The 26,346-nt window shown below is 37.1% G+C and overlaps 1 protein-coding gene across 1 annotated transcript in view; it reads right to left on the reverse strand.

The window, feature by feature from the left end:
* The window catches only part of acss3 (acyl-CoA synthetase short chain family member 3), a 32,679-nt gene that overhangs the window by 2,991 nt on the left and 3,342 nt on the right, over window positions 1-26,346 (reverse strand). The window contains exons 5-11 of the mRNA XM_084112393.1: window positions 26,126-26,266; window positions 22,397-22,477; window positions 21,678-21,773; window positions 18,858-19,009; window positions 11,017-11,120; window positions 1,743-1,838; window positions 1,484-1,547 (exon numbers count right to left, since the gene is read on the reverse strand). Of these exons, the coding sequence (XP_083968519.1) occupies window positions 1,484-1,547; window positions 1,743-1,838; window positions 11,017-11,120; window positions 18,858-19,009; window positions 21,678-21,773; window positions 22,397-22,477; window positions 26,126-26,266 (734 nt within the window). The remainder of the gene's footprint in view (window positions 1-1,483; window positions 1,548-1,742; window positions 1,839-11,016; window positions 11,121-18,857; window positions 19,010-21,677; window positions 21,774-22,396; window positions 22,478-26,125; window positions 26,267-26,346) is intronic.

Here is a 26,346-nt window from a genome sequence, read left to right on the forward strand (position 1 = left end):
AAAAAATGTCAAGACGTGACTTTGCTTCAAGGAATAGGATGTTTTCAACCTTTCAGGGTCAGAAAATGCTTTCAAGTATAAATGAATGACAATATTCAGAGAAACAAAAAAATTGTGGGGGGGGGAGAAGGAATTAAAAATTCAGAGAATTAACAGCAAACACAGATTTTTTTAAGATTCTGTCATGATTTGCTCACCCTCATGTTGTTCCAAACCTGTATGACTTGCATTCTTCTGCAGAGCATAAAATATGATATTTTGAGAAATGTTTTGGTGTTATTCAATAACCACACTGTTTGGTTACCAAAGTACGTGTGTGTGTGTTTCGCAAAATAAATTCATAATTTGTTATAATGATTTACATTTTATAGAACATTTCACCATACATTCTATTTTTTACTAATTCCTCTTTTTTTTTAAATATAACCCTTGATGTAAATCAAAATACTTAAAAAAAAAAGAAAAGAAAAAGAAAAGAGGTATGTGCAACTCCTGAAAGTGTTTACGTATCGTCTTGTTTTATAAGACACAATTTCCTTTTAATCCGAGCTTCTATCCGTCAGGCTTTCAAACAAACACGCTCTTGATTAACATCAAATCTACCGGAGAACAAAAATGACAACATCACAGACAAATACAAGATTAGTTCCCTCTGTGGCGGGCGAGGACAGACGCGTCGCCAGGCTTGGACGTGGGTTCTCTTTTCTAAGCAGACGGTGTGAGACGAGACCCCCATCAGTCATTCCGCTCAGGCTCGGCCTTAATGTCCCTCGTACAAAGACTGAGATTTTAAAGTCAGATCTGTGATGAAAAGATTCTCTTCAGCTTTGGCTTTGTGTCAGTAAATCTTTTATTGTGTAGGGAAGATGAGTGGACATTGAAGTGGAAAGCACAGAAAAGGAGAGTTATTTTTGAAGATCAAACAAAGGGGTTGTGCTGTCATCTTAAGGACACGGCAGAGGCCTGGATGGCCATTGGACCTGTCAAAATATGATTGGCTGTCTACAACAGGGGGACAGTTCAGTAGAGGGAGAACAGAGTAGTGTCCATTCGGTCATATCATTGTAAATATACTCGTATTGATCTTTTAGTCTTATTATTATTACTATTATTATTGTGTATTTCATACAGTTTAATTAATGAAGAAGCTCTGAAATCAGCATTGTTTAGTGAGGACAGAGATCACAATTCTCAAGTTTCTTCATGACACTTTTGACGTTTAAACATTTGAAATTAGTTCAATATAAACTTTAGAATGGCTATTAGAAAAAAGGTCCATGTTAATTTCACGTTCACGCTTTTGAGGAGTAACGCATCTTGATGCTCCATGACGTTTGTATTGTGATGCAATGCCCGGCCCTGTGGCCTCACGGTAAGTGCATATGCTCCGAACACACTGAGATCCTACTGCCATTCCCTTCTGTCCCCTTCCTACTGTCTCGATCGATGAAAACAAAACAATGAAAGGATTAAAATAACTCACTTTACCACAATATTTCCCAAAGTCCTTGGTTTCACCTGTTGCATATCATCATCAATCACTGTCACTATGAGACAAAGATAAAGAAAGTGCTTTGGTCATTTATTGAATTATCTAGCTATTACAAACTCAAACGTCAATCAAAAGGAGCTCTGAGACATAATCGCTCATCGATCAACAACAAAGAGTTTGTAATAAACAAATGATCAGCCTCGCACGTGTCACGTGAAGAGTGCCAAAGAACAATGTAGAGAGATCTCACCGTCGTATCCAGGCACGGCTTTACCGGCCGTACCGGCAGGGGGAGCGAGTGAGCAGCCCAGACCCACACAGGACGCAGTGATGGAGGAGCCGCTTTCTACAACAGAGACAGATGAAAGCTGCATAAGCAGGTCATTCAGAAGGAGGCACTCGTGTCACAAACATAAGCTCATTAACATATGTCTTCTGATATTTGCACATCAATGACTTTTCATCGTTCAGCAACTTTGAAGGGAGTCTTGTTGCTCATTTCCCATGCAAAGATGTTAACTAATCAGAAGAAAGGGCATTAACCTATCTATAGAAATCTTAAAGGTACAGTGACGCGTTTAATTCTAAAGGTCAGAGAGAGGGTAGACGAGAGTGATGCAAAACTACATTCAGACTGTTCGTTGTGTATGAAACCTTGACTATTTCAAGTGATCTGTATTGGCCAGCACTTGTAACATGTTTAATCTGCGTTTGTCAGGTTGTGGAATGTCTGAGTTTGAAAAGACCCTCGCTGAGCTAGCTGCCATTTAAGTCGTCATGAAATTCTATTTATTCATCTTTTAATAGCAATAATAACAATAATCACATTTATAAATGCATCTTAATGTGAAAAATTCAGCTGAGTTATTGTTCAGTCATTGTTTCAGTCATTGAAATACATCTGAAATGAAATAAAATATCAAATAAAAGTTACAGATAAAAAACTTTAATAAAAAAAAGTTCTAAAATGATTCAAACTGAAATAAAAATAAAGCTAAATAGAAATATGACATAAAGCTAATTCAAAATATTCATAAAACAGTATATGTGACCCGTCACCCGTGCTGGTTCAAAAATGAGTTACAGGATTAAATTACTGTGGAAATGCCATGAAAAGGGTCCATCAACTACAAGATCGCATTCATATCCGCCTCCATCCAATCAACAACTGTTGGATTAAAACAAGTCCGCACCCTACTTTCTTTCCGTAATCAGTTTCCTCGGATGTACGTCACTTCAGCAGTTACCTCAAATGACACATCCAGAAGCACAGACACTTCAAGGAAACTCCATCAGGTGTGTTTCTGCCACAGTAATGTAAGTATGTACTGTAAAACAGGACAGCACGTTCACATTGCACTGACCCAGCGTACATATCTGCGTTTGCGTACCTGCATAAATTACGTGTCTGGCTTATAAATAAACATCACAAAAGTTAAAAATATTTCACAATCAGTGGACGACACAGAATGGAACACAGACTTGTTCGTCATCTGTCTCGGAGCCAGATGCTACAGGAGAGCTGTGAACAGCATGAGAAAGAGAGAGAGTGATGAAGAGTGAGAGAAACTGGTAAAAATAGGGAGGTAGAGAGTGAGGCAGAAACTGTTGGCATCGCAGCGTGTGGCAACACGAGTCTGTCTGGCACCGCTGACATATGTGAGTAATGCAGAAAGCTCAAACACTTTTCACAGGTGACGCACAGTGTGTAGAAACACACATGGAGAGCAGAAAAGTCTGCTATTTCTGAAATTAGGATGTAGGTCATTTCAGTTATAGGATTAACACAACAATTTCGTTCCAATTTTCTTGAAGAAAAGTTTGAAGAATGTGCCCGTCCCTCTTTTCCCTGCGATTATAATGCATGGGCACTGGAGCTTTTGAGTGTCAAAACAGATGCAAAATCATCTTAACAATTAATATGTCTACTTTACTACTTTTTACACAAAAAAGCAGATGAAAAACACTGTAAAATGAATAGTAATGTCGCTCGTGTCGCAGGAAATCGCCCACTCTCGTGTCGCTTGTAGTGTGAATGCACCTTAATTCGCCGCTGGTTCCCTCAAGTGAGTCTGTGCAGTTTACATTGAAGAACAAAACATCAAAGTATCGTCAAGTTATGTTTACAACAGGCTTTATTTTACTTATAAATTGAAAAACCCCATTATAAAACCCATAGAAAAAATCTCGAGGGAACCAGTGGCAAATTAGTCTTCCGGGTTCTGACGTCATCCTTGCACCACTCTATAGACCCCTTTTCAGTTGGTAAACATGGTGACGGTTTTTGTGGGCGGAGCTTAGGTGGAGGCATAACGATTCCCCTGGACGCTTCACTAATGCTAGTTTGCAAGTTTTGTTAGCTTGTTTTTTAACAATGACTGGAGAAAATCTGATTTTATCTTAATGTGTAAGGTCACTCACTGTCCAGGACCGCGACTGAGTGTTGAGTGGCCTGACATCTACACCTACCTGATAGAGAAACCAAGCATAAAGACAAACTGAGGGCATATAAATCTTTAGATGCCTATAACTATGTGCTGAATGGCCATACAAGACTTGTGTTGTGTGGTACGATCCGAAGACGACCATGTAAAGAGTGACATTACAGTGCAATTTTAATGATGTGAATATTTTCTAGAAATAAAAATTCCAGATACAGCAAATTCATTTTTTAACTATGTATTTGATTATTCTTTCTTACCAGGTTCTTCAAAAAGTCGTCACAATCAAACACAACAATGTATGCTATACAATCATAGATGATTCACAAATAATCACAATAGTTTCGAAAACATTATGCGATAAAATTTCAAATTGGAGCCTGTACTCCGTTGATTCTTGCAACCAACAACACAACAAGATGACATTTAATTATAATAATAATATTTCAAGCTCCTTATTATGTAGCTGAATCAGTGCTGGTTTGTATTGGCTGTCTCCAGTTTTCCCTTTGTTTTGCCTCCAGCTAACGCTGTGACGTAATTGTGACGTCGGCGCAAAAGGGGTCTATATCAGACAATATACTGACTGTCTTCTTCAAAATATGAATATGATTAATTATTAGTTATCTGTATCTGTAAAAATCTCTGAAAGTGGTGGCTTTGAAACCATACACAAGCGCGGACTATGCAAAATCGGCAGCCCTTCTGGCGCACTCGTTAGTTATTTCGGTAATTCAGCGTAAACTTTATATTTAAGTTACGTTTTTTGTCTAATATTTATAATTTCTTTTATTTTACCTTTATTTCAATCAATAAAAAAATAATTTTTAACAGCTTACATTTTAGTTAACAAAAAAACACAGACTCTTAAGCAATTAGGCTACCACATAATAAACACAAGTATATCAAATTTAATTTCAACATTATTTTATTAATTAAAATTTAAAAAATTTCATTATGATTACACAATATATTGCTACCATGTTGGTTATTGTAGATATTTGAGTATATATTTTTTTATTTACATTACATTTACATTATTTACATTTATTAATGCAAAAGTGTCTGTCCCTCTGGTGCACTAGGCGTCCGAATTTCATATTGGTTCATCCCTATAAAAGTCTCATAATTGTGAGACTCGTGCACTACACCCTAAATCATTCCATAGCTTTGTGTTACCAACATACATTTCTTATAATTTTTTTTCTCTTGTGCTCCATTGTTAGTCAAGTCAGTCATGCAGATTCCTTTTAAAGGTACGGTATAAAATACAACATGTTTAATTGTAAGGTTCAGAAATAGGATGGAAAACTACAACATATGTTTTGGGTGCAAAAAACTTGAACATTTTAAAATCTAATCAAAGAAAAGGAGTGAGCAGGTGTGCTAACCGAGTTTTGGTCAAAACGCTAATTAAATGAGAGTCTTTTGACACAAAAATTGCTAATTTGTTAATTCTAAAGTTCATGTCCTGCCATCACCGGTTATTGCCAGCCACCTGCCGCCAAGTAAAGTTAATTTAGTGGACTGCTAAACTTCACCAGAGTCAAAAACCGACAGACTGTGCCAGGGTCCACGCACACGCGACGTCCAGCTCAAAAGACAGGCGCCAACGCTCACGGCCACGTTAAGGTCGTTTGCAAAGCCAGCAGTCATTGACACATACTCCCAACTGGAAACATACCAGTTGCCCGGCAACAGCGGTGACATCAGCAGCCCTCATCACCAAAGCCCCCCACCTCTTCACAGCAGGAATTGCGTCTTAAAATAGCACACAGATTATTATCAGGTCTCAAAAGCGGCAGTCTTTCTTTCATTTTCTGTGTGTGCTAGATGAGTGTTGCCGCTGAGAATAATAATTAAACAACACATTTTTACATGCGTGTGTGCGAGTGTGTTTGAGATTGCAACCACACACTGTCTGACTTAAGCAACACGCTCCAAGAGGCTGTGCTATATTTTCAATATAGCCACTAAAAAGCATATTTATATACTATTATAGTATGTATTCATATTTTCAATTCAATTTGAATAGTATCCCCTTTTTTTTTTACCAGTATTAATCTTTAAAAACACTTATACTTTAATAATGTTAAATTAAATCTTTACCCAATTCCAAAACAATTATCCATTTTTCATACTGGACACAATAATGCTGTGATGCCTAAATTCTCTTGTTGCATTTAAAATGACGGATTTTTAGTAGAGATGCACCGATACCAATACCAGTATAGGTATCGGACCGATACTGCGCTCGTGTATTCATACTCAATGCTCTGATACCAATAACCGATACCAAGCAGCATGTGCAGTAGTGCTTGTGACAAAGAAACACCGACAATGGAGCAAACAGAGAGCAGAATGGATATATCAGAGAAGGATGTCTATGAAGTAAAGGTATCGAATTAATAGAATGTTGAACAAATGAAATATTTACGCCTATATATCTGGTGTGCGAAACACGCAGAGTGGATTGAGCGCGCAGCGGCACAGACGCCCGAGCTTGTCGAGCGCATTCCACAGACATAACTGGAAAGTTTGTAGTTTGGTCAGATATCACAATAGAAAAGAAGGTAAAACAAGGCACATATTACTAATGTTAACTAATGGTAAAGACAGAGAGAGAGACACTTGAGAGAGCTCTTGATTGCTGATCACTCACTCATGGGCCATTTGGATTAAAACTAAATCATACATGCAAGTAAAAACTTAAACTGTTACGTGATTTATGTATAAAAAGTAGTTCCCAACATTATTAAAGGACAAGAAGTTTACTGTGTGCAAACATCTCATGCACTTGAACACTGAATTTAATTCTCTTTCACGTCTTCTTGCGCTTGAACTGACAAATTCACACAAAATTGTGCAAAAACGCCAGTCTTGGCCGGTATCCTAAACATAGTTGGTAATGCCTTAAGTGCATGTAAACAGTTAGAAAGAAATAAAATGCATGTGTAACCGTGCGTTTTTTTGGATCTGTGCATTCGCAAAAATGCACCGGTTTTGTGTCTGTCCCTTTAAATGCAAATGAGCTGCTGCTCCCGGCACAAAGGGCAGAGCTTCAACAGCTTGTGTCCTTTTACCTCACACAGACATGCAATGAAAATGTCAAAAACTTTTAGCCTCTTATGTAGGGTTGTCACGGTGAAGGATTTTCCCTTGCAGTAATTTTGAGTGGCTCAATAGCGCAATACGTGGTATTATCGCCATTTACTTATTTATTTTGATTTATTTATATGTATTTGTTGCTATATAAATAAGTGTTACGATGTGGTCAGCATGCACAAAAACGACCTCATTTTCAGTAACCAATGTAACCGAAACTAAAAAGCGTCTCTGCGCATTGAAAGGCTGTCACTCAACACGCAGTTACATTGTTACGACAATGGACTGACTTTGAGTGAGTCATTAAACCGTTCATTCAACGAAGACGTTCAAAAACACTGATTCATTAAAAGATAGTAATGAATCAAAGGTGTTTATTATTTTTTAACTTTGAGCTCCACTTTTCAAGGCTCAGCTGACCAGCAATGTGTCGCATGGGTAACGCTGAAGCTGATGCACGGGATTCACTTAATAGAGACCAATGGCAGTGATTCAATGCGTGACTCGCTGATTTTTTTTCCCCGCGGCATCCTTGCGCTGTGGAATGCTGACCAGCGCTGACGCTGACGCCATTTATGGCAAATACCCTTAAACGTTAAAAGGATGACAACCAATATTTCGCTTTCCTTGGACACGGCAACCTTTTCACGAATATATATGACTTGATCTTAAAGACAGACGCAGGTAATCGCACTCGCTCAGTCGATCTCTCTCATTCACTGTCTGTTTAGGCTTAAGTGCAAATCCACGAACCCTCTGTCAAAATCACCATGATAAAAACAGTCTTGTTATCATTATTAACTTATTTAACATTCAATACACATGCACGAAGTTCAAAACAAGAAGGCTATAGCCTTATGAAAAAAGAAAACACGTGAATATCGCGGTTGCTGTGGTTACTTGCATTCCTCTGCGGTTGGCTTGTCAGTAGCACGGTACTACAATATTGCGGTTATCACGACAGCCCTACTCTTATGTTCAAACCGGAGTCAGACAATGATGGAGAGACGAGAGAGAAGAAGTGACAACATGTAGAATACAACAGAACATTTCTGAATGGTTAGTTGATGAATTTATGTAGCTTATGTGTAGTTATCGTCTAGTCATTGATTAGCATATTCTGTCATGATAATCTGTAAATCGCGTTCCCGGGGGCGGGGTTTATGTACATTTTAGGGTTTGTGATGTCACTAACCCGGGAGGAATGTCGTGTAGTCCCTACCAGCCGTTTGTTGTAGTCCTTAAAAAACAATTTCTTTAAAAGAAAATATCTTCCTTTGCTTTGAACTTTGAGCATTGTAACTTTGCAGATGTTGTTTATGCTCAAACAGCAACATTACACACTAACTAAAGTTAGAAAAGTGAAATCATAATCAACCACCCCTTTAAATGAAAGATAAAATATGATATAGCAATAGAATGAACAGGGAAAGAAACTCATACAATACATTTTAATGCATAATTAAGCATGAAAATAACTGAAGGAATTACATATTTGCTAAAAAATTAAACTAATGAATATGATTCATATTTTTTTTTTAAGTTTCTCTACCTAATATATTTGAAATTTACAAATGCAATGAAAATACAGGTATCGTTATCGGCAAGTACCAAAAATGAAAGTATCGGTACCAGCCTCGTTCTGGAAAAAGTGGTATCAGAGCATCCCTAATTTTTTGTGTTTAACTTTTAATCTATTTAGACAACACAGTAAACCATTTTAATAATGTCCATTTTAAATATAATTATCACCTTCTCATATTGGCCAGAATAGCAATTGGCCTTTATGGGTGCACAATTATCAAAAATAGTTGATTGCAGCAGCACTAATATTGACCAATCAGCATTCAGAATACATGTTATAATAACTTCTGTATTCATCCTTAAGATAAAGCATGCAAGTGTGTGTGTGTGTGTGTGTGTGTGTGTGTGTGTGTGTGTGTGTGTGTCTGTGTGCGTGCGTGTGTGTGTGTGTGTGTGTGTGTGTGTGTGTGTGTGTGTGTGTGTGTGTGGCCTGGTAAACCCTACATTATGGGGACAAAATGTCCCCAAAAGGATGGCAATATCTGAAATCCTTGTTCGTGTGGGGACATTTTTTGGTCCCCATGAGGAAAACGGCTTATAAATCAAAAAAGTGATGTTTTTTTGAAAATGTGAAATTGCAGAAAGTTTTCTGTGATGGGTAGGTTTAGGGATAGGGTTAATGTAAGGGAATAGAGAGAGAGAGAGAGAGAGAGAGAGAGAGACTGTCACAGCAGCTTGACTTCTGATATTGCAATCCACGCATGAGCCTGGGGAACTTTGAGCTAGTAATGACATAGATAATGAAGGTTCAAATCACTTCCACTTTATTTCAGAAAAGCTATCACACCAGCGCAACCAAACTGATGTTACACTACACCTCATCAGCTCTTCTAATCAAATCTCGCTCTGTGCCGCTGAACGATTCAAACACACCGCGGCGTTTGTGTGTTTGCACGCCGAAGTGGAGACGTGCCTGTTATTTTAAGATGTGTAATAATACGACTCGTCTCGTGGCGATGCATAAACGTGCTTTTAATCATGAATTGGATGGAGAGAGGGTGAAATTATAAATGGAGGACAGGACACACACAAACAGTAAGACAGAATCGTTTATCACATTAAGTACTTTAGCCTCTTTGAACCTGCGCTCACACACAAACACAGACGTACGAATTCATCGTTGTTCCCGTTCATGCATCAAGATCTGACACTGGTTTTAAATTTGTGCTGTCGAATGACAAACAAAGAGTTTACAAGTACCGACTAGAAATATAGATGTGAGAGCAAGGGGAGAGGCGATTCGGTTCATTTTGTACAAATACTCGGTCAAGCTCGGCACCTGTTTATTTCTCTGAGATATTTATGAGCTGAATATGTTTTGTGGCCAGTATAGAACGAGGAGGTAACCCAATTCATTATGTATGTGATGGCTTATGCATCATGCTGGCAATAGGGGTTATGAATATCAAACGAAGTGTACTGTTTTTCAGACAATCCATTTCAGGCTTGCCAGAGAAATAAGGGTGATTTTAAGGTCAGGAACTTGCAACATAAATAAACAAACTTCAGAAAGTTGCACCTTTAGCCATCTGCCACTTATTTTAGTGAAGCATACAGAAACTTAGAGTTGTATGAATCTGTTTTGTACTGTTTTCAGTTATTTCTTTTCAACTAAGGCAGGGGTGTCCAATCCTGCTCCTTGAGGGCCCCTGGACAGTTCCCCTCCAGAACTGAGTTTCGACACCCCTGAACTAAGCTGTTACACATTATGATTTTTTTTTTTTCTCGTTTTTATTTTTTTATTTTTTTTTACTTATGCCAGACTTGTTCATTTGTTATAATCTTATCTTTGTAAGACTGTAATCAAAGAAAATCGAATAAGAGTAAAGAGTAAAGTATGTTCCATTTAGGTAGTCATTTCCACAAATATACAAAACATGCTTATTTTTGAATACGGTGCCACTCAGACATTTTTTTGACTCATAGTCTGCTGAGAGGAATCACATTGTGCCAACAACTGATATCAATACCAGCTGATTTTCAACAGCTGAGGATCATCCTTTATCTTAGGATTTGTTCAGACATTTTTTTGGCATACTTGAAAGAAATCTGTTTGTACTATGAACAGCAAAAATAAAACTATGAAATCCCGGTTTGAATTCAAATAAAATACATTTGGATGAAATTACAACACAAGTCATGATTGACATAATGTACAGTCCTCTCTTTCCACAATGACAGCTCACAGTGGTTACGAATAACGTTTCATGGTGTTGTGCTGATGCTTAAGTTATTACTATGGCAACTGATGTAGTGAACAATCAGTCCTAAAGACTAAATCTGAGAAAACGGATCTGAATGACTGTGAACAATGCCTTAAAAGACAAGATGGCATTATGACACATGCAATAGGAAATTACAGCAGAAATGAAATAGAGTGTAGCAGTGACTCACCAGTTTGCCACCAGTGATCCAGCACTGGGACTCCAAAACTCCTCTTGGCCCATTCAAGGGTCTCTATGTCACAGCGCTCTCCGGCTACAAACAAGTTCCTCAGCCTACAGAAAGAAAAAAAAACAGCTCTTAGAAAGTCTGTAAACTTTTTTTGCAGAAAACAAATGTGTGAAGAGCAAGAATGCATTAAATATTTACTGAACTCATTTTTGGAGTAAAGAAACAAGAAGAACTGACAAGCGGTGATTGGATGAAGCACAGCGGGTGTAAAGGTGAGGACTCACTGTTCCTGTCATCAACGCTCAAACAAGGATTGGATTAAACCATGCTGCGGGTGGTCACATCACACAATCCTTTCATCTGCTCAAGTCTACAGTAAACTACACCTGATACCGAAGGGACGCTCACTAAGGAACGAAGGACAGTCAATTTTTCATCCAAAACCCACATGGTTCTTGAAAATTGATGAGTTTATTAAAAATATGGAAGATATATACTAGTGCACAATCACATTCTTAAGACTTATTTTATTTCACATTATTAACATTTCCATAAATAATTTAGGAAAAAACTTGATGACTTGAAAACTCAATGATGTTTGTAATTGAGTATTTGCAGCATTAGGAGGCAAAACTCTTGACACATCTTACCCCAAAGCTTCTGATACAGCTACCGTTTTGAGTGAAATGCTTAATGGCTATTCTTTAGCCAAATAATTTACCTGGTTTTATAAACTAGCAATTTCACCAACGAGTACTGATATATATATCATATTTTATATATTAATACCTGAATAAATTAGCTTTGCCACAAAATTCATTTCACCTGCCACAGAAAATGTACTTTGACATGCAAAAAAACAGTTGTTAGCATAAAAAACAGTGTACAGTTCACTTGATAAAAGGACAACACATCACCATTTCTTACCCCACTCTCGCCTATATGACCCCCCTTCAGAACTGCTTCTCTTTGAGTCAGTGTTTATGATCAAGTAACCATAATAAAGCTAAGTTCTTTTCACTGTTTCACTCCAGGGTCAAACAATGCAGAAGCTATTAAATTACCTGGAGTCAAGGTCACATACAGTATGTGTGATCTGCATTACAAGAAGCAGGAGTCTGTTGGTGGGGCCAAAACATGAAACAATAAATGAGTGCCATTGCAGCTTACTGTAACGAAAAAAGCTCACGACAACATGGAAATGACGCACTGATGCATATCAAGACAGGATCATTCACTAGTGTAAGGCTGGAAAAACTGGAAGAGAGGGCAACTCTCTGAGAGAACAAAGGAAATTAACATTTAAACTCACTCTTGTGCACTATCGAGACGCAAGTCTCACCTCAGAATCATCCTAATCTACATTTCTTTCCCTCTTCCCCCATCCCTTCTCACTCATGCTGAGATCACCAAAATTCATCCAAGAATCTATATGGTCTAATGTGAATAATTATCATACAGTATTGCACATGTTTGGTATCATTTGAAATGTCTCAGTGCAACTGGTACAAAGGTCTTATTCCCAAAGAAGTAAAACAAAAGGTAATAAGGTTTTTAAGAGTTTAGAGATAAATTGCACACAAAGGAGTGTGCACTTCTAGGCAAATGGCATCCTGCTCTCAAAGGTGTAAACTCTGAATGCAAATTGTCATTGTTAGCAAATGTTTCCATGTAAATCAACTTCTACTCCCAGTAAGTCTGGGACGGTGAGTAATGTAAATTCCCACTGTGAACTCATGTTTACATGTGAAAAGAATTTTCTGTCTATATAATGAAATGCAACAAGAGGCTCAGTGCGATTTGTAGCTCAAATTGGCCCGTGATCCTGACCGAGTCTCTCAGTCTCAGCATCATGTATTTCCTAATGTCAAGATTTGCAACTCTCTTTATTCCAGAGCATTTGATGTTTTTTATCTATTATCTTTGAACTGATTATGAAATTGGCATGATACATTAACCTGACATAATAAATTGTAAACATTTGATTTTATTCTAACGTACTCTGACATTATTTTCAGTAAAGTTAAAAAGAATAGTCAAACATTCGCTCACATTTCATGATGCACAGATATCATTAAAACCTTTCCATTTATCAGATGAAATAACGAGGTAATGCATATGAAAAAATGTATTTCATTTAATCAAATTACTTTGCCACGAGGAGAGATAGTAACGCGCAAAAACCTTCACCCGCTGACCGGATGCCTCCATTGGGCCGATCGAGTCGGGCTTACAACTATATTGTGTAAAAGTGTGCAAGTAAGCGAAAAGATTACACTACAACTTAACTTGTGCAATAAAGGTACCGTTTACAACAGTATTCGTGTTTACAAATCCATGGATGAAATAGATTCAGGAATCCATCTGAACAAATCTATCACAGCGACCTCCGGCAGGTGTGGGTTAACATCGGCCTTATGATCTTGGCGAGAAGGCAGATCTTGATCTTACAGCTTCACTGTAGATTCTCTGAGCTGGAAAATTCTATTGAGTCGAGTCGTGCCCTCTGGCATGCATTTAAACCCACGCTGAGAGCCGCAGGTTACAGCGCCGACACGAGAGACACACTCCTGGACTGAGAGCCTGTGCTTTTGTGTAAAGTCACGCATTGCGTGGCTCTTTTTGGTCGAGCTGAATTGCCCTTCCTTACATTTCATCTATGTGTTTGTTTTTCTTGCTTGTATCATTTAAGTTCAAAAATTAAAGTGGCTTATATATTCATTAAGGGTCATTTTAAAGAAACATAGCATAATAATAACTGACAGAGCCACATAAAACTAGTTTAAATGTATATAATGGCCCTGGTTTGTAAGCCCGACTAAAGGTCCAGTGGCGGTCTCCAATAATACGGGGAAGGTTTCTTTCCTTTTACGCAACACAACAAGATGAAATGAAATACATTTTCTCCTATGTATTACCTCGTTATTTCATCTGACTCCATAAATGAAAAAGGTTTTAATGATATCTGAGCATCATTAAAAGTGAGCGAATGTTTGATTATTCTTTTTATCTCTTTTAAGTATATTTTACCCGTTCCAGATTAGGAAACTATGTCGCTCAGAGGACCTCACGTCTTTTGTTTAACACGGGTCTCACGTACACAAGCTCATCAGTTTTGATCATCAAACAGAGGTAACTGCTATATACCTGAGATCGGTCACATTCACACTTACACAATCAAAGATACTTTGGTATAGCCCCCATGGAATTGCATACACTTGAATTTAATTTAAACGTTTACTTTAGTAGAGGTATGGCCACTACTACAGATATAAGCTGACCAACATTACTTCTCTTATAATATCTTTGGATTGGCCATGCCGTGGTTTCCCACATACACTTATCTAAAGTAACATTAAATTAAAACAGAGATAAGACACACCCAGATTTAGATTGGTCAAGCAGTACTTTGGTTTTCTAAACGGAAATTCAGTCTCGTCTTTGCAAACCAAGTACACTTGAATTAGTGCCAAATATTAGTCGTCACTATCACTAATCTGACACAAAACTTGCGGGAACATACAAATCCATTTAATCTACTTGGGAAAACAATTTCAGAGTCATTCAGAATAAAATCAAATGTTTACAATTTATTGACCAGGTAATAGAACAATAATTCAAAATCCAATTCATAGAATAAAATCATCGGTCAAATCAAATATAACAACAACAATTCGGAAATCGAGGAATTATAGAAATATTTACCTGGCAACGAAAACTACACACGGCGATCGTGTGGGAAGTCTACCTACAGCCTCCTCGAACCTTTTGCCAATTTTCCTTATAAACCCAGATATTTCAGTATGCCAAATGGTGGTGTCTGTCATTATAATTCGATTTTGGTCCCCTATTGAGGGGTTCACTTCACAACTGTGAGATCGGAATTTGAAATTGAATGGGTTCTTGATATCTGTGGAAGGGAATATACTGATTTACATACAGGAGGTAGTTTGAATGGAGGATCTGGGGGAGGGAACACCTTTAAGGGGCACACCACATTTCTCATATTTTATAACTTCTTTTAGCTTTTCATTATCGCTGGGAGAGTGAGACCATTTTAAATGATAAACTTTAAATGATACAAAACATGTATAGTTACTTTCTGTACACACTTGCATAGGTTTTCAGTGAGTTTTAGGTGAGGAGGAGAAGCGGGGAGCAGGGGGAGATTGCAAAAGTAAGGTGTGACATGTACACACCACTCTGTGGTGCATCTCAGATGTTGCTGTTACATATACAAGAGAGAGTTCAAATGTTAATTCTCAGGAGAGCCTTTTGTTTTCTCGAGGGGTAGCCCAGATTTGCTGGCACTCACCTTACATGTTTATTTTTATAGTGAAAAATACAACTTCATTATTGCTACTATGATTTGCATAAGATTTTTAAGCATTTTTATGAGGTGTCAAAAAATGTAAACGAGCACCATCTACTAAATGACAATCCCTATTATGCTATTATTGGACATTAATGATGTTAAAGTATTTTTTGATCTAGCTGAGTTCACTATGCTGGTAAAACTGTAATGCATTGTGTTTTCAAAGCCAGATAATGTGTATGTGTATGTGTGTGTGTGTGTGTGTGTGTGTGTGTGTGTGTGTGTGTGTGTGTGTGTGTGTGTGCGTGCGTGCGTGCGCGTGTGTTTTGTTCATTTTTATTTATTGCCTGTTTTTAATTTGGACATTGAGTCTGTAATAAAGTTTGATGATAAGTCAGCGAGAGGATGAAAATGGTCACGTAGGTAAAGCTTCAGTTTTTTGCGCAATAAAACTTGATGAACATTGTAGATCACAGGGATAAAAGGGTAAAGCTACAGTATACCTCCAACGACACATTAATGCAATTCCTTTTCTGGTTCATTTTCTCCAGAGTGCGAGCTTTCATAACCATCTATTAACTGGACATTTATATAAATGATTAATGGCCATGTGACTGAGACTTTAAATGGTCACTGAATAGTTATGACAGGTAGAATATCATTTGAGTGCAAAGAAGAAGTGGAATTGCTGCTCCATAATGGTGCTTTATTTTAAATCAAAGCCATAACCATTGTATAGCAACTCTATACTGCTTTATTGAAACACATCCATTACTATCACCATGGTAACTGCACTTTCACAGCAAACAGCAACATAGTGTTTGTAGACAGAACATCCACACTAGAATCAACACTGTAATGGCATTTCTATTAAGCTAGGGCTGTTTAGTGAAATTTAAAGATTTTGAAAGCATTACAATCTGATAACAATAATTAAATTCACATTACGAGTGCCTATATGCTATATTTTGTTAGACAAAGTAATGATTTGGGGGACAAAACAAAACAGTGGCAACAGACATTTCCATAAAATGGAAAAAGGTGTATTTACAGCTATTATTTTAATTTAGGTGTCAACGATGTAGCTCCCCAAACTGCGACTAAGCAGGGAAATTACTTGTAAACAATGTCATGTTACATTTACCTTAGTTAGCAAGAAAAAAATTAAATATAGAAAGGAGTATTTTGCTAAATATATGCACTATATTACATATTATTTAATAATATAATTTAAAATATTATAATGTTATTATTATAAATCTACATTATATTAGTTTGAGCTGTTCATTTTAATAATAAGCTGACAGGGCTCCCTGTATGTTTACAGCATTAGCGATTTTCTTCCTTGAGAAAAATTAATATGCAGCTAATATTTATTCAAATGAATCAACATTGAATCAAGATCGTAATCGAATCACAAGCTTATGATTTTAAATCGTGAAAGTCAAGCAATAATAAAAACAGTATCCTACCAGTCATTGTACCATGTAAACATTGTAACATGTCGTCACTAAACGTCATGAAATTCTGTTGAGTTACCAAATGTTTTGACAATTACAACACACTTATCGTGATGCAAGGTTTTTTGTTTTGTTTTTACAATCCCCCAAACCACCATAGTTCTCACTACAAGCTAAACTCAAAAAGATGACAGCCCTGGATTTGCATTATTTAAAAATTACTAAAGGCAGAAGATAAGATTATGAAAACTAAAATAAACGTGTTATGAATAACTGCAACTGTACTTCCGATGCTGTGCACTCTGCTTTCCATATCAAACACAGTTACTTACTGACATCACCATTAACATTACTGGGCATTCGTTGCTAAGTCCTGTCCATTTGAGATCTCACTCAATCAGATAATATAGAAGCCTTGCTTTTGCATGGGAAAGAAAGTATAAGTAATTTTCGTTTTCACTCTGTTTGCTCAGTTTCTGTTTTCCTGAGTTCCTAGTTTGTTAAGTTTAGTTCTATGATTGTTAATTAGTCCCTCACACATGTTTCTGTTCAGTTTGATTACCCTCTCCATGTATTTAAGCCCTGAGTTTCAATCTGTGCCTTAGTTAAGGTGGTTGTGTTAGTTCTCCTATGATCTCCTGAGTGTTCCTTGTTTATTTTATTAAAGACTATTTTTGTTCTCTATCTCTTTCTTTGTGCACTTCATTATAGCCAGTGTGACACTGAAAGCCTGATGTCCAATAGGTCACCATTTCTTTTGAAAAATAAACGGTCAAACACCACAACAGCAATGTACAAAAAACAGTTCAATGTACCAAGGCTGATGTTTACACTGTAAAGTGGCCCCAAGAAGTATTTGGACACGTAAGCCACAATTAAAAATGTATTTTGTATAACAATTTATTTTTTCAAATTATTTTTATTTATTGATTATTGTTTATTGTAACATTATAGCACTAAAAAAAAAGAAAATAAAAAAAACAAACAAAAGAAAAATTCAAAATATAGACAAAAAGTCTTTCTGGTCAAACACTGGCCCTTGTTTACAAACCGAACAAACGGCAGAAAACTGAGTGTACCGTCGTTTCCACACAAAACTGGACATTTATCAAAATGGGCATGAGCGGTGGCTACGATCAAATCTCACGTCATGTTTCAACTCCCGTACGCAAGTTTTTGCATCCAGCATTGTAAATCTGGTGAAGAATTGTTTTTGTTTTTTGAGAAAAGCATTTTGACTGGAATGAAAACATATGAAGCCACATTAAAAAATGTGTTGCCAATGGTAAAATATTTTATTGATAGTGTAATTTAGTCTATCCATAACATTAATAAAGTATTTTCTTGTAGTAAATAATAATTTAATTGTTTGCAATTACGAGGTTAACAGGTGTTTTTGGTATAAGATCAATTTCTCTTTCATGACATTACTTCCTCTTCTTGGCCAGGTTAAGTTTCTCCATGTCATAAACTCTTTATATGGACGTGATATTTAAATGACTTAAATGACTTTATATGACTGATGTTTTCAGACGCCACATTTATTAACGTACGATCATTCGTACGATGGGATTGGCGGCATACGAATGTTTCATGAATCACACATGAACCCTGTCGTAAGATGATTTCTGCACTCATTTCTACGTTAGATTGGACCACTATGAGGGGAACTGACTTGCATTTATGAAAAACGTCCTACTTGTTCAGTGTTAAAATAATTAGTTAAAAGTTAAAAAGTGTCTCAGAAAAGTACTGTTACCTCTGAGGAAAGCAGCATTATTTGCCACTTGGTTTGATGCTTTGTATCTAATGCATTGATATTCAGATATTTATTATTATATTATTATAAGTGTCCAAAAACGTTTTTTAGAAATACAAATACATAGAGAAAGAGATTACTTGAATATACTGCACGTAAACATGTCATTAAATTTTAGGGGAAGCCGTGTTCCCTGTGTAGTCGCCACTGATACAAAAATAAAACAAACTTGTTTGCAGATGCCTCACTGCATGTTACATGTCATGGGCCATTATGTGAACAGGTACAGGGACAGATTTAAGTTTACCTGCTGAGCGGGTACTGTTTCCCGTGTTCTGCCTGAGGGTCTTGTTGGCGAATGGCTCTGATAGCAGTGGGAGCGGTAAACATGGAGGCTGTTCCATGCTCAGACATCACACGGAAAAAGGCCCCGGGGTCCGGAGTCCCCACAGGTTTACCCTGCGGAAACAGCAACTGCTTAAAGCCTCAGAATGCATAAATGAGGTTCAATATTATGTTAAAAAAATCTACAAAATTACTAAAGATTTCCAATTAAAAAACTACTGAAGATTTCCAGATAGTCTTTTGAAAAAAAAGTCGAATTTTATATCCTACTGAAGTTGCTAAAGTTTAATATTTTGTGCAGCCCTTTGTTGCAAGTATAACAATTTTCCCAACATTTTTCCCAACAGTCTCCCAGTGTCAGACTGGATCAGCACGGGCATTTGCTGCGGTTGGAGAGTGAATATTAAATCAAGGATGTGTTTGAAATGGAGAGTGGTTTGAAAAGGTGCCTGGGTGGCAGATGGCCAAAACGTATGGCAAAGGAACAGAATGATATTGTTGCAGAGAGATTGCACACACAAGTAGCACTGCACAACGCTGAGCTGTTCAAATATTCATGTTTCTGCCATGCTGCTCAGAGAGAATACTCTCAGAGCTAAACGATGACTTCATATTACAACAAATGGATTGCACACAAACCTCTCTTGTTTCTAGAACAGCGTTTGTGTTCATTTTAGTGGAAAAAAAATGGCCAATCAATTTCAGAGTTATGAGATTTTTCTTAGACAAGCTTTGAACATAGATAACTAATAATTAGTGTGACATTTAGGTGTTGTTATAGAAACAAAAATATAGGTCTACCTACGGCTGATTGATTCCAAAGAAAGAAAGTAAAGGGGGAAGAAACATCAGCTTCCATGGATAATTATTTAACTGAACAAGAACAAGGTTTTTCCTTGATTTACAATGTTCAAAACAAGGATCTGCATCTGTTGCATGTCGGCATCAATCAGTAATTGGCAGGCGTTTAATGTTTGTTTTGTTTACCCTACTGAATCACTTGCTATGTAATATAAATTATCCAATATTAAATAGATTTCTGATTTTTGAAGTGAGTGATGTTTGCTCAGACAGGTTTTGCCAGGTCTTTGCTTTGCGGTTGCTTAAGTGTTCTGAGTGGTTTTCAGGGGTTCTTCGTTATTGATAAGGCACTGATAGGTAATTATTAGTGTGATCTGGATGGTTACTTACTAGCAAAACAGCCCATAGTCTAAATAATGCTGCTGTTGTTTTTTTGCTTGCCCATTTTAAAGTCAACCAGGGTAAAACTGTATGATGGCCGGTTGCTTAGAAAGTAAAATCCCACCTATGCTGTCATCCTATCTTGAAAATTCTGTCATTGTTTACTCACCATTATGTCATTCCAAACCTTTCTTTCTTCCTTGTAAACAAAAGAAGATAATTGGAATGTTGGGGTCCAAGCAACATTTGACCCCATTGACTTTATGGACAAGAGATAAAACAATTTTTTTTTAAACAGCTTCTTTTATGTTCCAAAAAAAAGAAAAAGAACAGATTTAGGATGACATGAGGGTGAATTAATGAAAAATAAATATATATAAACATTTTTGGGTGAACCAATTACTTCAATACGTTCTTGCTAGTGCAATTTGGAGATTTTAAATTTAGAAATTTCAAAAATTAGAGAAAAAAAGAATCAATATTTATTGTGATATGCACCACACAAATAAATCTGAACGATTCATATTATTTTGAGGTAACGATATACAGTAGTCAACATTTGAAGTGGGTCAAAACCTTTCATCAAAGTTCTACATGGATTTTGAACAACTTTGAACTTCAAATGTTGACTACTGTATATTTCCCAGATATTACTTTAATTTCTTTCAGCTTTAGTCCTGTACAAAGACAACATAAATCTCTACAATATTACACTATTTTTCTTACAAATATTTTACAAACAGGGTCTCTTGGGGTGATTATATTTGGGGTTATTGGCATCAAAAAGTTTGAAACCCGTTTTCTTAGCAATCACCACTACTGAATAAATTAGATCAGGTCTGGCATGTTGCATTAGTTGATAGTATAAACCCAATACGACCATAAATGTGCATAATTACAAAAGACATTAATTAAAACAGCCTGAGGGCGTTTTGGTCTGGGCTACGTTTCCCAAAAGCATCGTAAGCCTAAGTTGATCGTAGAACAATTGCCACCAATGGTCTCTACGATCAACTTAGGCTAACAATGCTTTTGGGAAACGCAGCCCTGGACATTAACATTGTATGAGAGATCTGTTGAAATCAAACTTCCATTACAGCAGACTAATAAATTCTGCTAGCATCTCCCATTTTCTCATGTGGAGCGAAACAACATCTAATCAGCAGAGGAGATGCCAGTGCTGAATACACCTTGACAGAAAACAAAACACAGTCTGATCGTCTCCCACAGAGTGCAAATGATTTTAATATTCATGCTGCGATCTCAGCTAAGACTCAATGAGGAGAACTAGTTTAATACTATAAGAGCTGCTCTGTTACCAGTACAAAAGCTTACGAAAAGCAACAGCAAATCGAATGCTCAACAAAGTCAAACTGAGCAAGTGATTCAGGAATTTTGCTTTAGAGAGTCCCCTCGAGAAATGAATGCTAGAGCCTGTAAAATTCCACAGTACGGACATCAGTTCAGCATGAGTGTCAGGATACAGCAAACCACAACAGCAGGTAATTGAGTGTTAGCTGGAGCGGTCCACAGGTCAAATGCTGGAAAGCACTCACACTCATTTCACATTCGCACATTTTTGCACACACATGCCCCGTACCTCGTAGAGCACGGTTGTGTTGCCGTGTAGAAGCGGACCGTAGCAGATGTACGAGTGGCCCACCACCCAGCCAAGGTCAGACGCGGCCCACCAGACCTGACAGAGAGAGACGTGAAGGTTAAACGGTGTGAGACAGAAGCTTTTTCAAGGGGTCATGTCATGCATTTATCATCATTTTGGTCAACCAAGGTCAGAATAAAACTATCAAAAAGCTTGTAAACTTCAGACGAGAAGGTGCTGTCACAATAGAGAAATTATGACTATTCAGAAACTGGACAGGCAAAAAAGTCCATTGTCTATAGTCAATAGAGTAGCGATGTATGAAGCACAGCTCACATAAGTCACTTTCAAACCAATCAGCTTTCCAGCTTTCTGTAGGTCAATGCAACGAATTTGCGCTGGAAATCTTTCGTGCCAATGCTAAATTTCAGATGGTGTGGATTCCTATTGAAATGACTGGATAATGTCCACAAAAATCTGCTAAACAATGGTAAATGTGACCTTCCCTTACCATTGGAATCCTCAGAATGGTTACGCAGAGCGGCAGGTGCTACACAATTTTTCCCCATTTTACTTGTATGCATTTTATGCAACTTTTTAATGAGCACTCGGTTTAGATAGGGGAGGAAGAATGTTTTCAATGTTTTTCTTAACAAAATTTATAAAAATGTAGTTTTTCATGACATTACCACTTGCAAAAATCACAGATCATGACATACCTCACCAGGAGACAGTCCATAAACGTTAGACATGGTCCAGTTTAACATCACGGCATATCCTCCTGAATCTCTGACTACACCCTGAAGAGAAGAAAGAAAAGAAAGACATTATTTACAGGAAACAAACATCACCGTTAAGGCCCGTTCATTCCAAGAACAAGAACAAAATGGCAAGATAACTATAACAATAATAAAATATAAATTTTTGTGTGCATTGTGTGAGTACGCCAAATAAATCTGGCTTTAACCGAATGCATGTCACAACAGTTTCGCTTTATTATAATTTTCATGTAATGGCAAATATTTGAGTTTCACTTTAACTTTTCATTCAAGTAATGGCTTAATTATGTGTGAAAGCGAAAAATGTAATTTATAAATCATTTATAAATTATTATTCCATAACATAAAGTGAACTGAAGTGGGTTAAGTTTTTGACAGTTACTGTTATTTTTGATCAATTTAATACATCCTTGCCGAATAACAATTTCAATTTCTTTAAAAAAAAAACTATTTACCCTAAACACTTGAATGATAGTGTAAATGTAATAATAATTATAGTACACAGAGAATAATCACCAAAACTAATATTCAGACAGTTAGCCCTCATTTTATTTGATTTTGTGGTGGTGGTGTGTTTGTGTGTGTGTGTGTGTGGGGGGGGGGGGGGGGGACTGGCCCAAAACTGCTATATTATTATTCATTTTCTATTATTCATGTAAATAATTATTCTAACTATTTATTATTTACAAAGCCTTCAAGACAATCATGTATCATGTAATCATGTTTTATTTCATAATCATGTGAGATGAACAAAACACAATTAATCGCCATTATCTGTATTACAATTCATTTTGTCCTTACTGTCAGAAAATCATTATCAAATCAGGCTGCGGATTGATACTGAGGGACACATTTTGAGTTGTAGGGTGATAATTAGATCCTGTGTGTGCCAAGCAGACTTAGATCCATAAATCTGAGGGGTGTGTGTGTGTGTGAGGGCCATTAGAAAGTGTTTTATGTACAGGGCAGCATTGCCTTGAGCCATATATTTCATACTGGCTGAAGACAGGGTCAGTGGAGAGTTGTATTTGTTCGCTCTGCCTTCAGGCCTTGTAACTTCCTCCTGTGCTCCTTGTACTCCCTTCTCTTGTCTTGCTTCTTGTTCAGTCAAAGTACATATAAAAGTGAGATGTTAGGGATTGACAAGCACCTGAGGCATGCTGACGCAAATTTCAAGACGCTTTTCACCTCTTTTTACAATATTAAATAGACAAAATAAAAATTTTCTTGGGGTGTAACAATAGAATAAGTAAGGTGGGACATTTGATGGGATCATGTGGGAATTACAAGTTAAAGAATACACTGCTTAAAATGGTTAAAAACAACCATTGCTGGGTTATTTGGCACCCCGGTTCTGAGTAAATATTGGACATAGATATTATTTCTGGGTAAATATTGCATAGAACACATGCTGGGTTATTTTATTTTGGGTTTTATACATTAATCAATTTCCTAGGTTGTTGCATAGTGCTCTGCCAAACAACCTCATATTGAAGGTTATTCTTTTTAAATAATAAATCTAAAATCACTCTTAAATATATAGGACAGGGACAGTATAAAATATTAAATCATTTTTATTCAATAACAAGTCAGTCTTTGACAATCATAAAATATTCAAAAACATATTGAAAATGTTTTAGAAAGTGTCAGGATCAGCCTCGGAGAATCTGTGGGAAGAAAACTGGCATCAGTAGAGTATCAGTCTGTTCCAATTCATTAAATAACAATCTTATGCTAATAATCGTGTTTGCAAAGCTACATCAAAAACAGCTTTACCTTGTGTCATCTCGTCTGCCAGACATTTAAGTTTCAACCCATCAAACGCGACACTAGCTAGATATTAGACCAATAGAGTGCTCGCATTGTAGTCAACAGAGAGGGACTGTATAGACCGCATGAGCATGTCAACTTTGTTGCATAGAGCATTGACGCGTCTCAGCCCTGGTTGCAGGATTCGTTTGGCAGGAGGTCAAATTTCCATTTGATGGCATGTGCTGCGTTTGTAGAAGGAGAGCGTTCCAAGCAGGCGTTAGCTGTGACGGACATGTAAACAAAAAAGGTATAATGTGAGAATACTGTTTCTACAGTAAAAAAAATATATATGTTAGGAAAACAATGTAATACAAACCTTTATTTCATTCAGGAAGTTTCCCTTCAGGACGTTTTCTCTCAGAACAGACCACAAATGACCGTTGGCAAATTTATCCAGTTTTAACCAGTTTGGCACAGACTACCCAACATTGGGTTACATTGACCCAGCGCTGGGTATGTAGGGGGTTTCTTCATTTGTATTGTCAGTACAACTGACCAAGCAGCTGAGTTGCACAAAAACTAGTACTACCCAGCACTTGGGTAAAAATAATAAAAAATAACCCAAAAAATTTTACCAAACAGGCTGAACCAAAAATATAACACAGCATTTTTAGCTGATATTTTGCTGGTCATCAAAAAACACTGAATATCGCAATGATTTTAAGGCATTTTAACTAGACATGGCATATTTGAAAAATAAAAGCCTGCAGCTTGGAAATACCCAGTCAAGCCAGCTGTGACAAAGTTACTGGTGCATGCTTATTAAAATAATTACAATATTTTGCAGAGAGAGAGAGAGGGATGCTTTTAGTGCTTCTTTCAGTGAATTGATCAGCTACTATTCACATAATGGGAAAACACGATACCTTAAAGTCCAACTGAAATCAAAATTGACCCTATTTACTTTGTTAGCACATATTACTAGTATTGTGGTGAAAAATTAATCTGTGCAAGTTAATACACAGAAAAAAATTGTTTGCCGTCGTAATTTTTAATCAAAGTTTGAAAAGTTACTTCCGGTCTGGAATGGCGTTCCTTCTCTGATGATGTAGGTTTGACGGCTTAACCACTCCCCTCAAACCGTTAGTCTGCTATGAGTGAGGGATGGAGAGGAGGAGCGCTAGAGTAAAACCCTGCCCTCTGTTAAATATTCCTTTTCACTGGGAAATACGTCACAACACTGGAGAAAAGTCGTTTGCAACTTCCGGTTCACGCGGACTTTAAATTAGGAGTTCAATGTTTGTTTTTTTTACTTTTGTAACAGTGTCCTGTTTTCAAGACATTTTGAAAACGTTTACTGCATGTAGCCTACCTCTCTCATTTGGCACAAATTCAGATGTTTCCATATTTGCTTCCATATGTTATTCCATATTTGGATGCTAATCTATTATGTATTATGTACACTATAGGCTTTGTACTTTACTTATGTTCCAATAATAACATAAAACATCATCTTTCACGTGCTTAGCTTGGCACCACAGTGTGGCGGTGATCAAAAAGCTAACAACATTAATTTTTCATTGTTTTAAGAATAGATTTAATGTTTGGGGTAGGTATGGACGTTAATAAAGATGAATATTGTGCTCTAGTAAGCTTCTTTTTGTTAGCGAAAAGCTTACAGAGCTTCAGGCAGCATCACAGCAACAGGCTAAATCCTTTATACTAAAACAAGCTTCTTCCTTCTTATCTTGAATACACAAGAGAGTTTATAAAGACGTATGGCTCATAGTCTCCTGCTAACACAATACGCAATAAACAAAGCACCAAACAGCATGGATCTATTCCACAATAAACAATTTCATCCATTCCCTCAGCTGCATGCTTTATCGCTGTGTACTGTCATAAACAAGATTTTACCTTAGGAGTGCCAGTAGTGCCGGAGGTGTACAGGACGTACAGAGGATGATGAGCGGGGACGGACACACAGTCATGAGGGCGGGCAGTGGCCATTTCCTCCTCCCAGTCCAAACTCAGGTCAGGATGCGTGGACACCTTTTCCTATGGGAAAGAAATGGGTGAAAGCATGCAAGAATGATCAGAGAATGATATTAGGAAGCAAAATGCTCAGTCCAGGCAAA

Source organism: Abramis brama, assembly GCF_963993115.1.
Source record: "Abramis brama genome assembly, chromosome: 4".
Taxonomy (NCBI): Eukaryota; Metazoa; Chordata; class Actinopteri; order Cypriniformes; family Leuciscidae; genus Abramis; species Abramis brama.